Source organism: Mobula birostris, chromosome 4, assembly GCF_030028105.1.
Source record: "Mobula birostris isolate sMobBir1 chromosome 4, sMobBir1.hap1, whole genome shotgun sequence".
Lineage (NCBI taxonomy): Eukaryota > Metazoa > Chordata > Chondrichthyes > Myliobatiformes > Myliobatidae > Mobula > Mobula birostris.
Window position 1 is genome coordinate 99,641,935 of NC_092373.1, and position 21,566 is coordinate 99,663,500.

The 21,566-nt window shown below is 42.2% G+C and overlaps 1 protein-coding gene across 3 annotated transcripts in view; it reads left to right on the plus strand.

Moving 5' to 3' along the window:
* Positions 1–21,566, plus strand: part of ephb1 (EPH receptor B1) — a 774,921-nt gene that overhangs the window by 552,475 nt on the left and 200,880 nt on the right. For all 3 annotated transcript variants that reach the window (XR_011885740.1, XR_011885741.1, XM_072255851.1), the window contains exon 12: positions 4,712–4,927. Coding sequence is in view for 1 of the 3 variants with exons in the window: in XM_072255851.1 (XP_072111952.1) it covers positions 4,712–4,927 (216 nt within the window). In the remaining 2 variants the exon portion in view is untranslated. The remainder of the gene's footprint in view (positions 1–4,711; positions 4,928–21,566) is intronic.

Below are 21,566 nucleotides of genomic sequence, written 5' to 3' on the forward strand. Positions count from 1 at the left end.
AGGAGGGAGTCATCTCTTTCCCGGCTATAGTTTGCCTCATTACAGAGCCTAATTGCCAAGGGTAAGAATGACTTCTTATAGTGCCCTTTGGAGCAGCACAGTTGTCTTACTCTCTTATTAAAAGTGCTGCTCTGTTCAGCCAAGGTGGCATGCAGAAGGAAGCTGAGGTGCTACCATGCTTTCTTCTTAATTGCACTTACGTGCTGGGCCCAGGGCAGGTCCTGTGAAATGAGACCAAAGTCTCTTGCAAATTTCTACACTCTTAACTGGTTGCTTCACCATCTGATACAGGAGGTAACTGCGCAAGATCAGAAAAAGCTACAAAAAGTTTTAAACTCAGCCATTTCCTCCCTGGGCACTAGCCTCCCAAGCATCAAGGACATCTTTGAAAGGCAATGCCTCAAAAAGGCAGCATCCATCATTAAGGACCCCCATCACCCAGGACATGCCGTCTTCTCATTACTACCATTAAGAAGGAGGTACAGGAGCCTGAAGGCAGACACTCAATGTTTTAAGAACAGCTTCTCCTCTGCCAGCAGATTTCTGAATGGACAATGAACCCATGTACACTACCTTCATACATACATTTTTTTTGCTCTCTTTTTTCACTACTTATTATTTACAAATATATTCCATATTGTATTTTATAGATTTTTATTGTATTGCGATGTACTGCTGACAAAAATCAACTAATTTCATGACATTTGCCAGTGATATTAACCTATTTCTGATCACAGTGTTGCTTACTGAAGTACCCACAGCTGACACTGTGTACTTCTGCTGCATTAGCCCTAAACAGAAATATTTGATGATCCCCTTCAAGAGCTCCATGTAAAGTTGCCACTTTCAGACACATCTTGATCCCTAACTTCTCTCACCACCTCCACTCACTCCTCCCTCATCTCCATCCAGGTCCTCCGCATCCCTTTCCCTAATGCGCCAGTGTCTAAGACCTTCAGGAAGTATGATTGCTGTTTGCAATTGTTTAGACCTCAGTGAAAATAATGACGAAAGTAAAAGGTCTTGCCCTGAAGCCTAGAAGCTGGTGGTTTAAGCGGAACTTCACAGCAAGTCCTTCTGGATAGAAAGATTACACACAGAAAGTAATATGCTTTGATTTAATATTCATAGTCTTCTTTTTGGGAGCGGAGAGTAGGCTGTGCTGTAATCAGTGACCCAGTTTTCAGTCCATTATCCCTGTTGTACTAGTGTCCAGCAGCACTGTCATCCTGTTGAAACCTGTGCTTTTCTGTTCCACAAGGCTCTATGGAAAGCAAAAACCAGGCCACTAAGTTTCAGTTTTACTGCTTGTGATGGAGATAAATGGTCAAAAATATTTTAAAGGATGAAGGATTTAACATAAACTTTCACAAGGAGACAGTATCAGTCAAAATCGGCTGAAGGGACGAGTCCTACAGTGTGGATATGGAAAGAGTGTTTCTACTTATGCGAGAATCTACAACGGGGGGGGTCACTATTTTCAAATAAGGGGTCACACTTTTAAGACAGTAATGAGAGTTCTTTTCCATAAAAGGCAAAGGCTATGGAGGCAGAGTCTTTGAATAATTTTAAAGCAGAGGTACATACGGTTTTGATAAATGGGTTCCAGGATAGCCTGTAAATGAGGTTACATTTAAAACAGCCACGATCGTATTAAATGATGGATTGGGTATAAGGGGCTGAATGCCAACTCCTGCTCCTAATCCATTTGTTGATAAAATCAACAAAGAAAATAGCTTGGGATAAATAAAAACAGAAAACTGCTGACTTATGAGATCACATCAAGGGTTTATGATTTTAATTATGGCAGAGACCACTTCAGTATGACTTTTCTTTTACAATTATAGCATCGTTAGTGACTTGCACTGATAAGCCAATAAGTTATTTGAAATTCAAGTAAAATTTTCAGACAGCTGGAAGCTGATGTTTGGGTTGAACATTTGCATGCAATTGAATAGAGGATAAAAAATTATTTCTAGGCATGTTGTCTCTCCAACACTAGTTCACACAGACCACAAGGCTGCCAGTCCCAGTCTCACTGTTTTCTGTATTACTTTTAGCTTCAATGTCTAGAACTTTCATGAGAAAACAAACATCTCTGTTAATTGATCCCTTGGAATTCTCATTTGAAATACATTCAGTGGCACCTCCGGTACCTAATAAAGTGGTCACTGACTGTACGTTCATGGTCTTCTGCTGCTGCAGCTCATCCACTTCAAGGTTAAATGTGTTGTGCATTCAGAGATGCTCTTCTATACACCACAGTTGTAGCACCTGGTTATTTGAGTTACTGTTGCCTTCCTGTCAACTTGAACCTGTCTTCCCATTCTCTGGCCTCTTATTAACAAGGCATTTACACCCACAGAACTGCCATTCACTGGATTTTGTTTTTGCCCTATTCTCTGTAAACTCTAAAGACTGGGGTGTGTGAAAATCCCAGAAGATCAGCAGTTTCTGAGATACTCAAACCACACCATCTGACACAAGTTATTAAGATCATATTTGTTCCCCATTCTGATGTTTGCTCTGAACAATTACTGAACATCTTGACCATGCCTGCATGCTTTTATGCATTGAGTTGCTGCCACGTGATTGGTTGATTTAGATATTTGCATTAATGAACAGATGTATCTAATAAAGTGGCCACTGAGAGTATTCATCAATGATAGAGTGTTACACCACAGGAATAGATCTCTTGACCACCAAGCAACAATTTACTCTAATCATAAATTAATTTTCTCCACACTCTTAACTCCCCACACTAGTGACAATCAACTTTGGCCAATTAACTTTTCAACTTGAAGGCCTTTTGTTATGTAACAGGAAACAGCAACACCTGCAGTCCTGGGACAATATGCAAACTGAATAGAGACAGCACCTGAGGTCAGGAATGACCCTGGGCTGCAGCAGCTCTACCAGCTGCATCACTTTGCCCTGCCCCCTCCCCCCAAATGTTCTTCAGCCTGTTTTGGTTTTGTTACTAAATGCTTTTACTTTGGTATTTCAGATAGCTGGGACATTGGTTTCTCAATAAGTCATTATGTATGTGGTAACAGGGCTTTGTTCCTGGTACTAATCTGCATTGGGATTTTCCATGCCACTGCTAATTTAGTCTCTCAATCACATAGAACAGTACAGCACAGGAGCAGCTCCTTCCACCCACAACATTGTGCCAGGCTAATTTAACTACCAGTTAAACACCAAACTAAACCATTTCCTTCTGCCTACACAATGTCCGTGTCCCTCCATTCTTAGCACATTCATGTCATTATCTAGGAACCTTTTAAATGCCCATATCATATTTACCTTCACTAGCATTCCTGGCAGCGCATTCCAGACACCGCTATTCTGTGTAAAAAAAACCCTTGCCCTGCACATCTCCTTTGAACTTATCCTCTGTCACCTTAAATGCATCCCCCTAGTACTGAACATGTTAACTCTGGGAAAAAGATACCAGTTACCTACTCTGTACCTCTCTTAACCATATACACTTCTTTCAGATCTCCCGTTTAGCCTCCACCACTCCAGAGGAAACAACCCAGGTTTGTCCAACATCTTCCTATAGAGCAATCCTTTAATCCAGGCAGCATCCTTGTAACGCTCTGTGGTGCCCTCTCTAAAACCTGCACACTTTTACCATAACGGGGCAAATAGAATTGAATGCAATACTTCAGATGTCACCAAGGTTTCATAAAGCTGCAACATAACTTTCTGACTCTTGAGCTCAGTGCCTTGACTAGCAAATGCAAGCTTACCAAGCGCTTTGTTTATTACCATATCAACCTGTACAGCTACTCTGAAAGAGCTTTAGACTTAGACACCTCAGTCCCCCTGTACACCAGTGGTGTTAAGAAACCTGTGCATGTTCCCACTTTCCCTTTACAGTTGATTTCCCAAAGTACACTTCACACTGGGCTAGATTAAATTCCATTTAACATTTTTCTGTCCATATATGCAGCTGATCTATATCCCCCTATATCCTTTGGCAATCTTCTACACAATCGACAGTGCTGCCAATCTTTGTAACGTCTGTGAACTTACTAGTTCATTCATCCATGTCCTATTTCAATTATGCCACCTGTCATGCACGTTAGCCAATTTGGAAATTCAAAATATCATTCAGGATTTGTGCACTTCGGTATCTTTAATGGGTTTCACATCACACCCAAACACAAAGTTACATATTTGTGTCTTTTATACACATTCTCTCTGTCCTTTGAGCGATAAAACAAATCGAGTAGATAACTTCTTCTTCATGTAACCAAATGAGGAAGAATTTACACTCCAACTCTGCTATAGTATGGGTGCTCTTGTTTCTGTCTCTTACTTACTCACTGCTTGTTATGCCACTGGCGTTTAGGGCAGCAATGAAGGTCATCCACCTCTGGCGGTGTTCGGAGCTTCCTTGGTATGTTAGTAGCTTCCTCTCGGTTCTCACTACCATCATGTATGCTATTGCGGTTTGGATGTTGTGGGAGTGGGTGTTATGATGGTGTTGGGTTTGGGTGTTTACAGGGTTGGTGTTGTGAGGGGGAGATGTACACATGGAAGGGTTTGGGTGTTGATGGAGTGGGCTGGATGGGAAGCTGCCGTTCAGCTAAGAGAAGTACGGTGGAAGGCAGACTCAGGCTGCTTCCTCCTCGCCCACCTCACTGCAGGGCTGAACACTTTGAAACTCACGTGGCCTAATGAATCTGTTCACCTCCTACAGCAAAATGATGGACAGTTCACTGTCATCCAGCTGGTGGGCATGCTGAGGGGCATAGCAGCCGGGATGAAGTACCTGTCAGAGATGAACTACGTACATCGTGACCTGGCTGCTCGCAACATCCTAGTCAACAGCAACCTGGTGTGCAAGGTGTCTGACTTCGGCCTCTCTCGCTACCTCCAGGATGACACCTCTGATCCTACCTACACCAGTTCTCTGGTGAGTCTGATACTCACATTAACTGTACCTGATGCATGGGACAGCCTGGGTGTGAGTGATGGCGGTGTGGGAGTGGTGGGGGAGATATGGTTGTAGAGTGATGCTGGGGAGTGGTAGTTGAGAAGGGGTGATTGGGGGTTGTGGTTGGCAAACAGTGGTGGAGATTAGTACTTGGGGAGTGTGTATTTTGATGGTTTGAGGAGGGGCTAGTATTGCGGGAATGAGTGTGTTGTCGTGTTTATGATTTGGCGCAAATATGTGAGTCTCTGAAATTCTGAGATATGGGAAAATGTGAAGGAGGAGTAACCAGCCAGGTGGGAGGAGAATGGTTTCAGTATAAACTCTCAGTTTCACCGCCAGCCTTCATTGTTGACTGGTTGCAAAAGAAAACACTGATTGTGGTTTTTTTTGCATTTGATCATTTCCTTATGACCTACCTTGGCTGATGTTGAAAGTGTGCTGGGTCATGGCCAATACTTAACTCTGGACCGTCACTGCCAAGGAAACCATCATCTTACAGCTGGAAGTGACAAGGTGCAAGTCCTGGAGCAGCCCTGCACTCCTACCTCTTATTGTAACCTTGTCATCTGCAAGTGCCTGCCCGTCCTCCATTGTAAACTGGTTTCAGAATCAACTCCCACCATCTTTTCCACAGTTGCAACTTCAATATAAGTGGAAGATGCTGACCTGGTCTGCTGAGGTGACTATGGTACCTAGACCATACCTTCTGTAAGATTACAATGAAAATGGCCTCTGGTCTTAGCTGACCCTTTAGGTAGTCTCTACATTCAGAGGTGACTTTGAGGTGTGAACCTGATTTATTGATCTCTCAACCAGAATGTGTGAGAGAAATCCGTTTAAAGCGAATGTGTGTTTGCCTACACTAACTCCATGGGAGTATTTTCAGACAACGTTTGACAATAGGTGATGAGAGAGCCAGAAGGATAGAGGGAGACTTTCATTCCAAACTGATTGTTTACCCCAGTTCCCTTAACAGCCAAAAACCTATCAAACTCTGTCTTGATCCTCCGTGACTGAACCTTCACAACTGTCCAAAGCAGCAAACTCCAAAGACTGACTAACTTTCTAAATGCTTTTAAAATAACAAAATTATAGAAGGGTATGGATTTTCATCACAGTTTCTGTACATGAAAACAATCAATTTATTGATCTGTGAAATGAAGCCCAGACACGAACACACATACTAACACATGCACATGCACACACATATGCACAATCACACACACACACACACACACACATACATATACTCACACACATGCACGTGTGTGCACACACACATGCACGCACAAACACTATGGTCTGCAGCATTGTGCTATCTGTTTTTGACGGCTTTGGTTGATACAAATAGAATACCTCTATCTGGTATGAAATAATGATAGTAAGCAGCCAAGCGAGTCAGTGACAGCCCTTGTATAATATGAAAGGCTTGCTTCACCTAGTTTATACATGGCAGTGTCAGTGGGTGACAGTGATGCAGGTGTTGCTGTCGAAGAGAGAACACACCACTGCCACTCAACTGTTTCCCTTCTCTTTCATTCATTCAAAGCAGAAGAAGCTGACGGTGACCACGTTTAATAACTAATTAAGTGCTGAAATGAAAAAACAATTACTTCCAGGCTGCTTGGATGTGAGAGGCTGTTTATTTGGAGTCACTCTCTGCACAGTCCGTCAGTATATTTTGGTTACACAAGATGCCAGTGCCACAGGTATTCATAACAAAATGGAAATCACTGAATCATAAAAACATAACCCAGAAGGAGGCCATTCAGCCCACGGTGACCATGCTGAGAAAAGGAGGAACTGCAGTATATAACCAGCTCTTTGATTTACAACCCTGTAATTTTCCAGACCTTTTTAAATGAGTGGAATAAATCTTCTCCTAACTCTCTTCCAGGCAGTGAGTTCCAGGATTTTTCTGCTGTAATTCTTCTCCCTAGTCATAGAATCATAAAATTATACAAAAGAGAAATAGGTCTTTCAGAGCACCCATTCCATGCCAACCACTGCAACCCTTGTCCTATTCACTAACGCTTTGTCTACAACCTTCTAAATTTATGTTGCATAAATATGATTCTCTTTGCTGGGGAGTAAATCTTTCCAGATCATTTCAAATGTCCTATTCTAATTTTATACAGCCTTTTTAATTCTCCTCTCAGCTTCTTTTGTAAACAGCCTGGTTAGACTTACTTCTTGAGTATAATTTTCCAATACTGGAAACATAATTGTTAATAGGCTACACGGTAGCCCGGTGATTAACACAGTGCTTTATAACAGCCATCTGTAGGATCAGGGTCCGATTCATTACCGGCACCACTCTTCCTGTCGTCAAGGACAGATATACAGAAACGTGCCGCAAATGGGCCAGTAACATCACGAAGGATCCCACACAGCTGCTTATAGACTGTTTGTCCCATTCGTACTAGTGAGGAGACTACGTAGCCTCCATGCCAGGGCCACTGGACTCAAAAACAGTTACTTTCCCCAAGGCTGATCAACACCTCCACCAAGTAACTCCACCATGACTTTATTTCCCATCAATCACCTGCTGTAACATCAACAGCATAGCATCACTGTGGACATACAGTCACTCTATGTATATTGCTATCTAATGTATTTATATTTATCGGCTGTTTTTTACCTCCTTATTATTGTGTTCTTTAACTTTTGTCTTATTTTTGTGCTGCATCGGGTACAAATAAACAATTATTTCATTCTCTTTCCACTTGTGTACAGGAAATGACGTTAAACAATCTGGAATCTTTTAGATGCTGAAGATGAAATTGTGATCTCTTGGTATGCTACATTTTGGCCCTTGCACCTTATTGTCTCGCTGTTCTGCACTTTCTCTGCAACTGCAGCTCCATATTCTGCACTTTTTCCCTTCTTATATCACCTCAATATACTTACGTTTGGTATGATTAACAGCTTTTCACTATATTTCTGTACATGTGACCATAATAAACCAATTCAGAATCAGAATCAGGTTTAATATCACCAACATATGTCATGAAATAGGTTAAAATTAATCAACCAATTAATGCTACTATTACATTATTCATATACCTGGTGATCTCTTCTGTGCATTGACCAAAACATCAAGTTTCCCTATGCCTTGTTAACCCTTTTGTATGTCTCTTTTACCAAGGCTCCTGTGTATCACCACATGGTTCAGTATCACACTGAACAGGGAACAGTAGATATATAATTCAGGCTCCTGTGTTTCACCACATGGCTCAATATCACACTGCTCATTGTGTGTTCCACAGGTTTGTTTGCCACCTCCATTATTTCACGCTTGGATGAAACTCTATTTCCCAGTGTTTTATCTACCAGTTGATGTTAGTTGCAGCTTTCAGCTTTTTCCATCCTAGTTAACCGTGCTGCTAGTTTTAATATCATTTGCAAAATTGTTACTTGTGGACCATAAATCTGTCTTTTTTCAATGTAATGTTAAATACAAGGAATGTCCTAGTGAGGACTGCCAGCCCTAATAGGCTTCTAGTCACTTGCAATTCCTTCAATCATAGGCTTTCTCTTTCTGCTACTGAACTAACTTCAAAAGTCCTACAAGCCCATTAGCTCCTTTCCAAGCATCAAGCAGCCATTTATCTAATCCTATATTGATCCACTTCTATGCTTCCTACCATCCCATCATTGTCATTCCTCCACACAGTTTTGCCACGCTGGAGGCAATCTATGGAAGCCAGTTAGAAGGATGGGTTAATTGGTGTGGCTTTAGAGTGTGGTGGAAACCAGAGCATTTTAGAACGATGGGTTAACTGGTGTGGCTTTAGAGTGTGGTGGAAACCAGAGGATTTTAGAACGATGGGTTAATTGGTGTGGCTTTAGAGCCTGGTGGAAACCAGAGCATTTTAGAACGATGGGTTAATTGGTGTGGCTTTAGAGTGTGGTGGAAACCAGAGCATTTTAGAACGATGGGTTAATTGGAGAACTTTAGAGTGTGGTGGAAACCAGAGCATTTCAGAACGATAGGTTAATTGGAGAACTTTAGAGTGTGGTGGAAACCAGAGCATTTTAGAACGATGGGTTAATTGGAGAACTTTAGAGTGTGGTGGAAACCAGAGCATTTCAGAACGATAGGTTAATTGGTGAGACTTTAGAGTATGGTGGAAACCAGAGGATTTTAGAATGATGGGTTAATTGCTGTGGCATTAGAGTGTGGTGGAAACCAGAGCACTTTAGAACAATGGGTTAATTGGTGTGGCTTAAGACTGTGGTGGAAACCAGAGCATTTTCGAACGATGAGGTAATTGGTGTGGCTTTAGAGTGCGGTGGAAACCAGAGCATTTTAGAACGATGGGTTAATTGGTGCACTTTAGAGTGTGGTGGAAACCAGAGGATTTTAGAACAATGGGTTAATTGCTGTGGCTTTAGAGTGTGCTGGAAGCCAGAGCATTTTAGAACGATGGGTTCATTGGTGTGGTTTTAGAGTGTGGTGGAACGCAGAGCATTTTAGAACGATGGGTTAACTGGTGTGGCTTTAGAGTCTGGTGGAGACCAGAGCATTTTAGAACGATGGGTTAATTGGTGCACTTTAGAGTGTGGTGGAAACCAGAGGATTTTAGAACAATGAGTTAATTGCTGTGGCTTTAGAGTGTGGTGGAAACCAGAGCATTTCAGAACGATGGGTTAATTGGTGTGGCTTTAGAGTGTGATGGAAACCAGAGCATTTTAGAACAATGGGTTAATTGGTGTGGCTTTAGAGTGTGGTGGAGACCAGACCATTTTAGAACGATGGGGTAATTGGTGTGGCTTTAGAGTGTGGTGGAAACCAGAGCATTTTAGAACGATGGGTTAATTGGTGCACTTTAGAGTGTGGTGGAAACCAGAGGATTTTAGAACAATGGGTTAATTGCTGTGGCTTTAGAGTGTGCTGGAAGCCCGAGCATTTTAGAATGATGGGTTAATTGGTGTGGCATAAGAGTGTGGTGGAAACCAGAGCATTTTGGAACACTGGATTAATTGGTGTGGCTTTAGAGTGTGGTGGAAACCAGAGGATTTTAGAACGATGGGTTAATTGCTGTGGCTTTAGAGTGTGGTGGAAACCAGAAGATTTTAGAACGATGGGTTAATTGGTGTGCCTTTAGAGTGTGGTGGAGACCAGACCATCTTAGAACGATGGGTTAATTGATGTGGCTTTAGAGTGTGGTGGAAACCAGAGCATTTCAGAACGATGGGTTAATTGGTGTGGCTTTAGAGTGTGGTGGAAACCAGAGCATTTTAGAATGAATGGGTTAATTGGTGTGGCTTTAGAATGTGGTGGAAACCAGAGCATTTTAGAATGATGGGTTAATTGGTGTGGCTTTAGAGTGTGGTGGAAACAAGAGCATTTTAGAACGATGGGTTAATTGGTGTGCCTTCAGAATGTGGTGGAGACCAGACCATTTTAGAACGATGGGTTAATTGGTGTGGCTTTAGAGTTTGGTGGAAACCAGAAGATTTTAGAACGATGGGTTAATTGGTGTGGCTTTAGAGTCTGGTAGAAAACAGAGCACTTTAGAACGATGGGTTAATTGGTGTGGCTTTAGAGTGTGGTGGAAACCAGAGCATTTTAGAACGATGGGTTAATTGGTGTGGCTTTAGAGTGTTGTGGAAACCAGAAGATTTTAGAACAATGGGTTAATTGGTGTAGCTTTAGAGTGTGGTGGAAACCAGAGCATTTTGGAACAATGGATTTATTGGTGTGGCTTTAGAGTGTGGTGGAAACCCAAAGATTTTAGAACGATGAGTTACTTGATGTGGCTTTAGAGTGTGGTGGAAACCAGAGGATTTTAGGACGATAGGTTAATTGGTGTGGCATAAGAGTGAGGTGGAAACCAGAGCATTTTAGAACAATGGGTTAATTGGTGTGGCTTTAGAGTGTGGTGGAAACCAGAGGATTTTAGAACGATGGGTTAATTGGTGTGGCTTTAGAGTGTGGTGGAAACCAGAGCATTTTAGAACAATGGGTTAATTGGTGTGGCTTTAGAGTGTGGTGGAGACCAGAGGATTTTAGAACGATGGGTTAATTGGTGTGGCTTTAGAGTGTGGTGAAAACCAGAAGATTTTAGAACGATTGGTTAATTGGTGTGGCTTTAGAGTGTGGTAGAAAGCAGAGCATTTAAGAACGATGGGTTAATTGGTGTGCTTTTAGAGTGTGGTGGAGACCAGTCCATTTTAGAACGATGGGTTAATTGATGTGGCTTTAGAGTGTGGTGGAAACCAGAGCATTTTAGAATGATGGGTTAATTGGTTATTGCTTTAGAGTGTGCTGGAAGCCAGACGATTTTAGAACGATGGGTTAATTGGTATGGCTTTAGAGTGTGGTGGAAGCAAGAGCATTTTAGAACGATGGGTTAATTGGTATGCCTTCAGAGTGTGGTGGAGACCAGACCATTTTAGAACGATGGGTTAATTAGTGTGGCTTTAGAGTGTTGTGGAAACCAGAGCATTTTAGAACGATGGGTTAATTGGTGCACTTCAGAGTGTGGTGGAAACCAGAGCATTTTAGAACAATGGGTTAATTGGTTATGGCTTTAGAGTGTGGTGGAAATCAGAGCATTTTAGAACAATGGGTTAATTGGTGTGCCTTTAGAGTGTTGTAGAAAACAGAGCATTTTAGACCGATGGGTTAATTGGTGTCCCTTTAGAGTGCGGTGGAGTCCAGACCATTTTAGAACGATGGGTTAATTGGTGCACTTTAGAGTGTGGTGGAAACCAGAACATTTTAGAACAATGGGTTAATTGGTTATGGCTTTAGAGTATGGTGGAAACCAGAGCATTTTAGAACAATGTGTTGATTGGTGTGGCTTTACAGTGCAGTGGAGACCAGACCACCTTAGAACGATAGGTTAATTGGTGGGACTTTAGAGTGTGGTGGAAACCAGCGCATTTTAGAACGATGGGTTAATTGGTGTGGCTTTAGAGTGTTGTGGAAACCAGAAGATTTTAGAACAATGGGTTAATTGGTGTAACTTTAGACTGTGGTGGAAACCAGAGCATTTTGGAACAATGGATTAATTGGTGTGGCTTTAGAGTGTGGTGGAAACCCAAAGATTTTGGAACGATGAGTTACTTGATGTGGCTTTAGAGTGTGGTGGAAACCAGAGGATTTTAGAACGATAGGTTAATTGGTGTGGCATAAGAGTCAGGTGGAAACCAGAGCATTTTAGAACAATGGGTTAATTGGTGTGGCTTTAGAGTGTGGTGGAAACCAGAGGATTTTAGAACGATGGGTTAATTGGTGTGGCTTTAGAGTGTGGTGGAAACCAGAAGATTTTAGAACGATGGGTTAATTGGTGTGGCTTTAGAGTGTGGTAGAAAACAGAGCATTATACAACGATGGGTTAATTGGTATGCCTTTAGAGTGTGGTGGAGACCAGACCATTTTAGAACAATGGGTTAATTGGTGTGGCTTTAGAGTGTGGTGGAAACCAGAGCATTTTAGAATGAATGGGTTAATTGGTGTGGCTTTAGAGTGTTGTGGAAACCAGAGGATTTTAGAACAATGGGTTAATTGCTGTGGCTTTAAAGTGTGCTGAAAGCCAGAGCATTTTAGAATGATGGGTTAATTGGAGTGGCTTTACAGTGTAGTGGAAACCAGAGCATTTTGGAACGATGGGTTAATTGGTGTGGCTTTAGAGTGTGGTGGAAACCCAAGGATTTTAGAATGATGAGTTACTTGGTGTGGCTTTAGAGTGTGGTGGAAACCAGAGGATTTTAGAACGATAGGTTAATTGGTGTGGCTTTAGAGTGTGGTGGAAACCAGAAGATTTTAGAACGATTGGTTAATTGGTGTGGCTTTAGAGTGTGGTAGAAAGCAGAGCATTTAAGAACGATGGGTTAATTGGTGTGCTTTTAGAGTGTGGTGGAGACCAGACCATTTTAGAACGATGGGTTAATTGATGTGGCTTTGGAGTGTGGTGGAAACCAGAGTATTTTAGAATGATGGGTTAATTGGTTATGGCTTTAGAGTGTGCTGGAAGCCAGACCATTTTAGAACGATGGGTTAACTGGTGTGGCTTTAGAGTGTTGTGGAAACCAGAGCATTTTAGAATGATGGGTTAATTGGTGCACTTTAGAGTGTGGTGGAAACCAGAGCATTTTAGAATGAATGGGTTAATTGGTGTGGCTGTAGAGTGTGGTGGAAACCAGAGCATTTTAGAACGATGGGTTAATTGGTGCACTTTAGAGTATGGTGGAAACCAGAGCATTTTAGAACAATGGGTGAATTGCTGTGGCTTTAGAGTGTGCTGGAAGCCAGAGCATTTTAGAACAATGGGTTAATTGGTGTGGCTTTAGAGTGTGGTGGAAACCAGAGGATTTTAGAACGATGGGTTAATTGGTGTGGCTTTAGAGTGTGGTGGAAACCAGAAGATTTTAGAACGATGGGTTAATTGCTGTGGCTTTAGAGTGTGGTAGAAAACAGAGCATTATAGAACGATGGGTTAATTGGTATGCCTTTAGAGTGTGGTGGAGACCAGACCATTTTAGAACAATGGGTTAATTGGTGTGGCTTTAGAGTGTGGTGGAAACCAGAGCATTTTAGAATGAATGGGTTAATTGGTGTGGCTTTAGAGTGTTGTGGAAACCAGAGGATTTTAGAACAATGGGTTAATTGCTGTGGCTTTAAAGTGTGCTGAAAGCCAGAGCATTTTAGAATGATGGGTTAATTGGAGTGGCTTTACAGTGTAGTGGAAACCAGAGCATTTTGGAACGATGGGTTAATTGGTGTGGCTTTAGAGTGTGGTGGAAACCCAAGGATTTTAGAATGATGAGTTACTTGGTGTGGCTTTAGAGTGTGGTGGAAACCAGAGCATTTTAGAACAATGGGATAATTGGTGTGGCTTTAGAGTGTGGTGGAAACCAGAGGATTTTAGAACGATAGGTTAATTGGTGTGGCTTTAGAGTGTGGTGGAAACCAGAAGATTTTAGAACGATTGGTTAATTGGTGTGGCTTTAGAGTGTGGTAGAAAGCAGAGCATTTAAGAACGATGGGTTAATTGGTGTGCTTTTAGAGTGTGGTGGAGACCAGACCATTTTAGAACGATGGGTTAATTGATGTGGCTTTGGAGTGTGGTGGAAACCAGAGTATTTTAGAATGATGGGTTAATTGGTTATGGCTTTAGAGTGTGCTGGAAGCCAGACCATTTTAGAACGATGGGTTAACTGGTGTGGCTTTAGAGTGTTGTGGAAACCAGAGCATTTTAGAATGATGGGTTAATTGGTGCACTTTAGAGTGTGGTGGAAACCAGAGCATTTTAGAATGAATGGGTTAATTGGTGTGGCTGTAGAGTGTGGTGGAAACCAGAGCATTTTAGAACGATGGGTTAATTGGTGCACTTTAGAGTATGGTGGAAACCAGAGCATTTTAGAACAATGGGTTAATTGCTGTGGCTTTAGAGTGTGCTGGAAGCCAGAGCATTTTAGAATGATGGGTTAATTGGAGTGGCTTAACAGTGTAGTGGAAACCAGAGCATTTTGGAACGATGGGTTAATTGGTGTGGCTTTGGAGTGTGGTGGAAACCCGAGCATTTTAGAACGATGAGTTACTTGGTGTGGCTTTAGAGTGTGGTGGAAACCAGAGCATTTTAGAACAATGGGTTAATTGGTGTGGCTTTAGAGTGTGGTGGAAACCAGAAGATTTTAGAACGATTGGTTAATTGGTCTGGCTTTAGATTGTGGTAGAAAGCAGAGCATTTAAGAACGATGGGTTAATTGGTGTGCTTTTAGAGTGTGGTGGAGACCAGACCATTTTAGAACGATGGGTTAATTGATGTGGCTTTAGAGTGTGGTGGAAACCAGAGCATTTTAGAATGATGAGTTAATTGGTTATGGCTTTAGAGTGTGCTGGAAGCCAGACCATTTTAGAACGATGGGTTAATTGGTGTGACTTCAGAGTGTGGTGGAAACAAGAGCATTTTAGAACGATGGGTTAATTGGTGTGCCTTCAGAGTGTGGTGGAGACCAGAGCATTTTGGAACGATGGGTTAATTGGTGTGGCTTTAGAGTGTTGTGGAAACCAGAGCATTTTAGAACGCTGGGTTAATTGGTTATGGCTTTAGAGTGTGGTGGAAATCAGAGCATTTTAGAACAATGGGTTAATTGGTGTGGCTTTAGAGTGTGGTGGAGACCAGACCATCTTAGAACAATGGGTTAATTGGTGTGGCTTTAGAGTGTGGTGGAAACCAGAGCATTTTGGAACGATGGGTAAATTGGTGTGGCTTTAGAGTGTGGTGGAAACCCAAGGATTTTAGAACGATGAGTTACTTGGTGTGGCTTTAGAGTGTGGAGGAAACCAGAGGATTTTAGAACGATAGGTTAATTGGTGTGGCTTTAGAGTGTGGTGGAAACCAGAGCATTTTAGAACAATGGGTTAATTGGTGTGGCTTTAGAGTGTGGTGGAAACCAGAGGATTTTAGAACGATGCGTTAATTGGTGTGGCTTTAGAGTGTGGTGGAAACCAGAGCATTTTAGAACGGTGGGTTAATTGGTCAAGGCTTTAGAGTGTGGTGGAAACCAGAGCATTTTAGAAGGATGTTTTATTTGGTGTGGCTTTAGAGTGTGGTGGAAACCAGAGCATTTTAGAAAGATGGGTTAATTAGTGTGGCTTTAGAGTGTGGTGGAAACCAGAGGAATTTAGAACCATGTGTTACTTGGTATGGCTTTAGAGTGTGGTGGAAACCAGAGGATTTTAGAACGATGGGTTAGTTGGTGTGGCTTTAGAGTGTGGTGGAAACCAGAGCACTTTAGAACGATGGGTTAATTGGTGCACTTTAGAGTGTGGTGGAAACCAGAGCATTTCAGAAGGATGGGTTAATTGGTGTGACTTTAGAGTATGGTGGAAACCAGAGCATTTTAGAACGATGGATTAATTGGTGTGGCTTTAGAGTGTGGTGGAAGCCAGAGCATTTCAGAATGATGGGTTAATTGGTGTGGCTTTAGAGTGTGGTGGAAATCAGAAGATTTTAGAACGATGGGTTAATTGGTGTGGCTTTTGACTTTGGTGGAAACCGGAACATTTCAGAGCGATGGGTTAGTTGGTTATGGCTTTAGAGTGTGGTGCAGACCAGACCATTTTAGAACGATGGGTTAATTGGTATAGCTTTAGAATGTGGTGGAAACCAGAGCATTTTAGAACGATGGGTTAATTGGTTATGGCTTTAGAGTGTGCTGGAAACCAGAGCATTTTAGAACGGTGGGTTAATTGGTGCACTTTAGAGTGTGGTGGAAACCAGAGCATTTTAGAACAATGGGTTAATTGGTTATGGCTTTAGAGTGTGGTGGAAAACAGAGCATATTAGAACGATGGGTTAATTGGTGTGGCTTCAGAGTGTGGTGGAAAGCAGAGCATTTTAGAAGGATGGGTTAATTGGTGTGGCTTTAGAGTGTGGTGGAGACCAGACCATTTTAGAACGATGGGTTAATTGGTGTGGCTTCAGAGTGTGGTGGAAACCAGACCATTTTAGAACGATGGGTTAATAGGTGTGGCTTTAGTGTGTGGTAGAAACCAGAGCATTTTAGAACAATGGGTTAATTGTTGTGGCTTTAGAGTGTGGTGGAAACCAGAGGATTTTAGAACGATGGGTCAATTGGTTGGGTTTTAGAGTGTGGTGGAAACCAGAGGATTTTAGAATGATGGGTTAATTGGTTATGGCTTTAGAGTGTGCTGGAAGCCAGAGCATTTTAGAACGATGGGTTAATTAGTTTGGCGTTAGAGTGTCGTGAAAACCAGAGCATTTTAGAACGATGGGTTAATTGGTGTGGCCTTACAGTGTGATGGAAACCAGAGGAATTTAGAGCCATGTGTTACTTGGTGTGGCTTTAGAGTGTGGTGGAAACCAGAGGATTTTAGAACGATGGGTTAATTGGTGTGGCTTTAGAGTGTCGTGGAAACTAGAGCACTTTAGAACGATGGGTTAATTGGTGCACTTTAGAGTGTGGTGGAAACCAGAGCATTTCAGAAGGATGGGTTAATTGGTGTGACTTTAGAGTATGGTGGAAACCAGAGCATTTTAGAAAGATGGATTAATTGGTTATGGCTTTAGAGTGTGCTGGAAGCCAGACCATTTTAGAACGATGGGTTAATTGGTGTGGCTTTAGAGTGTGGTGGAAACAAGAGCATTTTAGAACGATGGGTTAATTGGTGTGCCTTCAGAGTGTGGTGGAGACCAGACCATCTTAGAACAATGGGTTAATTGGTGTGGCTTTAGAGTGTGGTGGAAACCAGAGCATTTTGGAACGATGGGTTAATTGGTGTGGCTTTAGAGTGTGGTGGAAACCAGAGCATTTTAGAACGGTGGGTTAATTGGTGCACTTTAGAGTGTGGTGGAAACCAGAGCATTTTAGAACAATGGGTTAATTGGTTATGGCTTTAGAGTGTGGTGGAAAACAGAGCATATTAGAACGATGGGTTAATTGGTGTGGCTTCAGAGTGTGGTGGAAAGCAGAGCATTTTGGAACGATGGGTTAATTGGTGTGGCTTTAGAGTGTTGTAGAAACCAGAGCATTTTAGAACAATGGGTTAATTGTTGTGGCTTTAGAGTGTGGTGCAAACCAGAGGATTTTAGAACGATGGGTTAATTGGTGTCTCTTTAGAGTGTGGTGGAAACCAGAGCATTTTTGAACGATAAGCTAATTGGTGTGGCTTTAGAGTGTGGTGGAAACCAGAGCATTTTAGAACGATGGGTTAATTGGTGTGTGTTTAGAGTGTGGTGGAAACCAGAGCATTTTAGAATGATGGGTTAATTGGTTATGGCTTTAGAGTGTGCTGGAAGCCAGACCATTTTAGAACGATGGGTTAATTGGTGTGGCTTTAGAGTGTGGTGGAAACAAGAGCATTTTAGAACGATGGGTTAATTGGTGTGCCTTCAGAGTGTGGTGGAGACCAGAGCATTTTGGAACGATGGGTTAATTGGTGTGGCTTTAGAGTGTTGTGGAAACCAGAGGATTTTAGAACGATGGGTTAATTGGTGTGGCTTTAGAGTGTGGTGGAAACCGGAGCATTTTAGAACGATGGGTTAATTGGTGTGGCTTTAGAGTGTGGTGGAAACCAGAGCATTTTAGAACGATGGATTAATTGGTGTGGCTTTAGAGTGTGGTGGAAATCAGAGCATTTTAGAACGATGGGTTAATTGGTGTGACTTTAGAGTGTGGTGCAAACCAGAACATTTTAGAACGGTGGGTTAATTGGTGTGGCCTTAGAGTGTGGTGGAAACCAGAGCATTTTAGAAGGATGTTTTATTTGGTGTGGCTTTAGAGTGTGGTGGAAACCAGAGCATTTTAGAAAGATGGGTTAATTAGTGTGGCTTTGGAGTGTGGTGGAAACCAGAGGAATTTAGAACCATGTGTTACTTGGTATGGCTTTAGAGTGTGGTGGAAACCAGAAGATTTTAGAACGATTGGTTAATTGGTGTGGCTTTAGATTGTGGTAGAAAGCAGAGCATTTAAGAACGATGGGTTAATTGGTGTGCTTATAGAGTGTGGTGGAGACCAGACCATTTTAGAACGATGGGTTAATTGATGTGGCTTTAGAGTGTGGTGGAAACCAGAGCATTTTAGAATGATGGGTTAATTGGTTATGGCTTTAGAGTGTGCTGGAAGCCAGACCATTTTAGAACGATGGGTTAATTGGTGTGGCTTTAGAGTGTGCTGGAAGCCAGACCATTTTAGAACGATGGGTTAAATGGTGTGCCTTCAGAGTGTGGTGGAGACCAGAGCATCTTAGAACAATGGGTTAATTGGTGTGGCTTTAGAGTGTGGTGGAAACCAGAGCATTTTGGAACGATGGGTTAATTGGTGTGGCTTTAGAGTGTGGTGGAAACCAGAGGATCTTAGAACGATGAGTTACTTGGTGTGGCTTTAGAGTGTGGTGGAAACCAGAGGATTTTAGAACGATAGGTTAATTGGTGTGGCATAAGAGTGTGGTGGAAACCAGAGCATTTTAGAACAATGGGTTAATTGGTGTGGCTTTAGAGTGTGGTGGAAACCAGAGGATTTTAGAACGATGGGTTAGTTGGTGTGGCTTTAGAGTGTGGTGGAAACCAGAGCACTTTAGAACGATGGGTTAATTGGTGCACTTTAGAGTGTGGTGGAAACCAGAGCATTTCAGAAGGATGGGTTAATTGGTGTGACTTTAGAGTATGGTGGAAACCAGAGCATTTTAGAACGATGGATTAATTGGTGTGGCTTTAGAGTGTGGTGGAAGCCAGAGCATTTCAGAATGATGGGTTAATTGGTGTGGCTTTAGAGTGTGGTGGAAATCAGAAGATTTTAGAACGATGGGTTAATTGGTGTGGCTTTTGACTTTGGTGGAAACCAGAACATTTCAGAGCGATGGGTTAGTTGGTTATGGCTTTAGAGTGTGGTGCAGACCAGACCATTTTAGAACGATGGGTTAATTGGTATAGCTTTAGAATGTGGTGGAAACCAGAGCATTTTAGAACGATGGGTTAATTGGTTATGGCTTTAGAGTGTGCTGGAAACCAGAGCATTTTAGAACGGTGGGTTAATTGGTGCACTTTAAAGTGTGGTGGAAACCAGAGCATTTTAGAACAATGGGTTAATTGGTTATGGCTTTAGAGTGTGGTGGAAAACAGAGCATCTTAGAACGATGGGTTAATTGGTGTGGCTTCAGAGTGTGGTGGAAAGCAGAGCATTTTAGAAGGATGGGTTAATTGGTGTGGCTTTAGAGTGTGGTGGAGACCAGACCATTTTAGAACGATGGGTTAATTGGTGTGGCTTCAGAGTGTGGTGGAAACCAGACCATTTTAGAACGATGGGTTAATAGGTGTGGCTTTAGAGTGTGGTAGAAACCAGAGCATTTTAGAACAATGGGTTAATTGTTGTGGCTTTAGAGTGTGGTGGAAACCAGAGGATTTTAGAACGATGGGTCAATTGGTTGGGTTTTAGAGTGTGGTGGAAACCAGACCATCTTAGAACAATGGGTTAATTGGTGTGGCTTTAGAGTGTGGTGGAAACCAGAGCATTTTGGAACGATGGGTTAATTGGTGTGGCTTTAGAGTGTGGTGGAAACCAGAGCATTTTAGAACGGTGGGTTAATTGGTGCACTTTAGAGTGTGGTGGAAACCAGAGCATTTTAGAACAATGGGTTAATTGGTTATGGTTTTAGAGTGTGGTGGAAAACAGAGCATATTAGAACGATGGGTTAATTGGTGTGGCTTCAGAGTGTGGTGGAAAGCAGAGCATTTTAGAAGGATGGGTTAATTGGTGTGGCTTTAGAGTGTGGTGGAGACCAGACCATTTTAGAACGATGGGTTAATACGTGTGGCTTTAGAGTGTGGTAGAAACCAGAGCATTTTAGAACAATGGGTTAATTGTTGTGGCTTTAGAGTGTGGTGCAAACCAGAGGATTTTAGAACGATGGGTCAATTGGTTGGGTTTTAGAGTGTGGTGGAAACCAGAGGATTTTAGAATGATGGGTTAATTGGTTATGGCTTTAGAGTGTGCTGGAAGCCAGAGAATTTTAGAACGATGGGTTAATTAGTTTGGCGTTAGAGTGTCGTGAAAACCAGAGCATTTTAGAACGATAGGTTAATTGGTGTGGCCTTAGAGTGTGATGGAAACCAGAGGAATTTAGAGCCATGTGTTACTTGGTGTGGCTTTAGAGTGTGGTGGAAACCAGAGCATTTTTGAACGATAAGCTAATTGGTGTGGCTTTAGAGTGTGGTGGAAACCAGAGCATTTTAGAACGATGGGTTAATTGGTGTGTGTTTAGAGTGTGGTGGAAACCAGAGCATTTTAGAATGATGGGTTAATTGGTTATGGCTTTAGAGTGTGCTGGAAGCCAGACCATTTTAGAACGATGGGTTAATTGGTGTGGCTTTAGAGTGTGGTGGAAACAAGAGCATTTTAGAACGATGGGTTAATTGGTGTGCCTTCAGAGTGTGGTGGAGACCAGAGCATTTTGGAACGATGGGTTAATTGGTGTGGCTTTAGAGTGTTGTGGAAACCAGAGCATTTTAGAACGATGGGTTAATTGGTGCACTTTAGAGTGTGGTGGAAACCAGAGCATTTTAGAACAATGGGTTAATTGGTTATGGCTTTAGAGTGTGGTGGAAACCAGAGCATTTTAGAACAATGGGTTAATTGGTGTGGCTTTAGAGTGTGGTGGAGACCAGACCATCTTAGAACAATGGGTTAATTAGTGTGTCTTTAGAGTGTGGTGGAAACCAGAGCATTTTGGAACGATGGGTTAAGTGGTGTGGCTTTAGAGTGTGGTGGAAACCCAAGGATTTTAGAACGATGAGTTACTTGGTGTGGCTTTAGAGTGTGGTGGAAACCAGAGGATTTTAGAACGATAGGTTAATTGGTGTGGCATAAGAGTGTGGTGGAAACCAGAGCATTTTAGAACAATGGGTTAATTGGTGTGGCTTTAGAGTGTGGTGGAAACCAGAGGATTTTAGAACGATGGGTTAATTGGTGTGGCTTTAGAGTGTGGTGGAAACCGGAGCATTTTAGAACGGTGGGTTAATTGGTCAAGGCTTTAGAGTGTGGTGGAAACCAGAGCATTTTAGAACGATGGGTTAATTGGTGTGACTTTAGAGTGTGGTGCAAACCAGAACATTTTAGAACGGTGGGTTAATTGGTGTGGCCT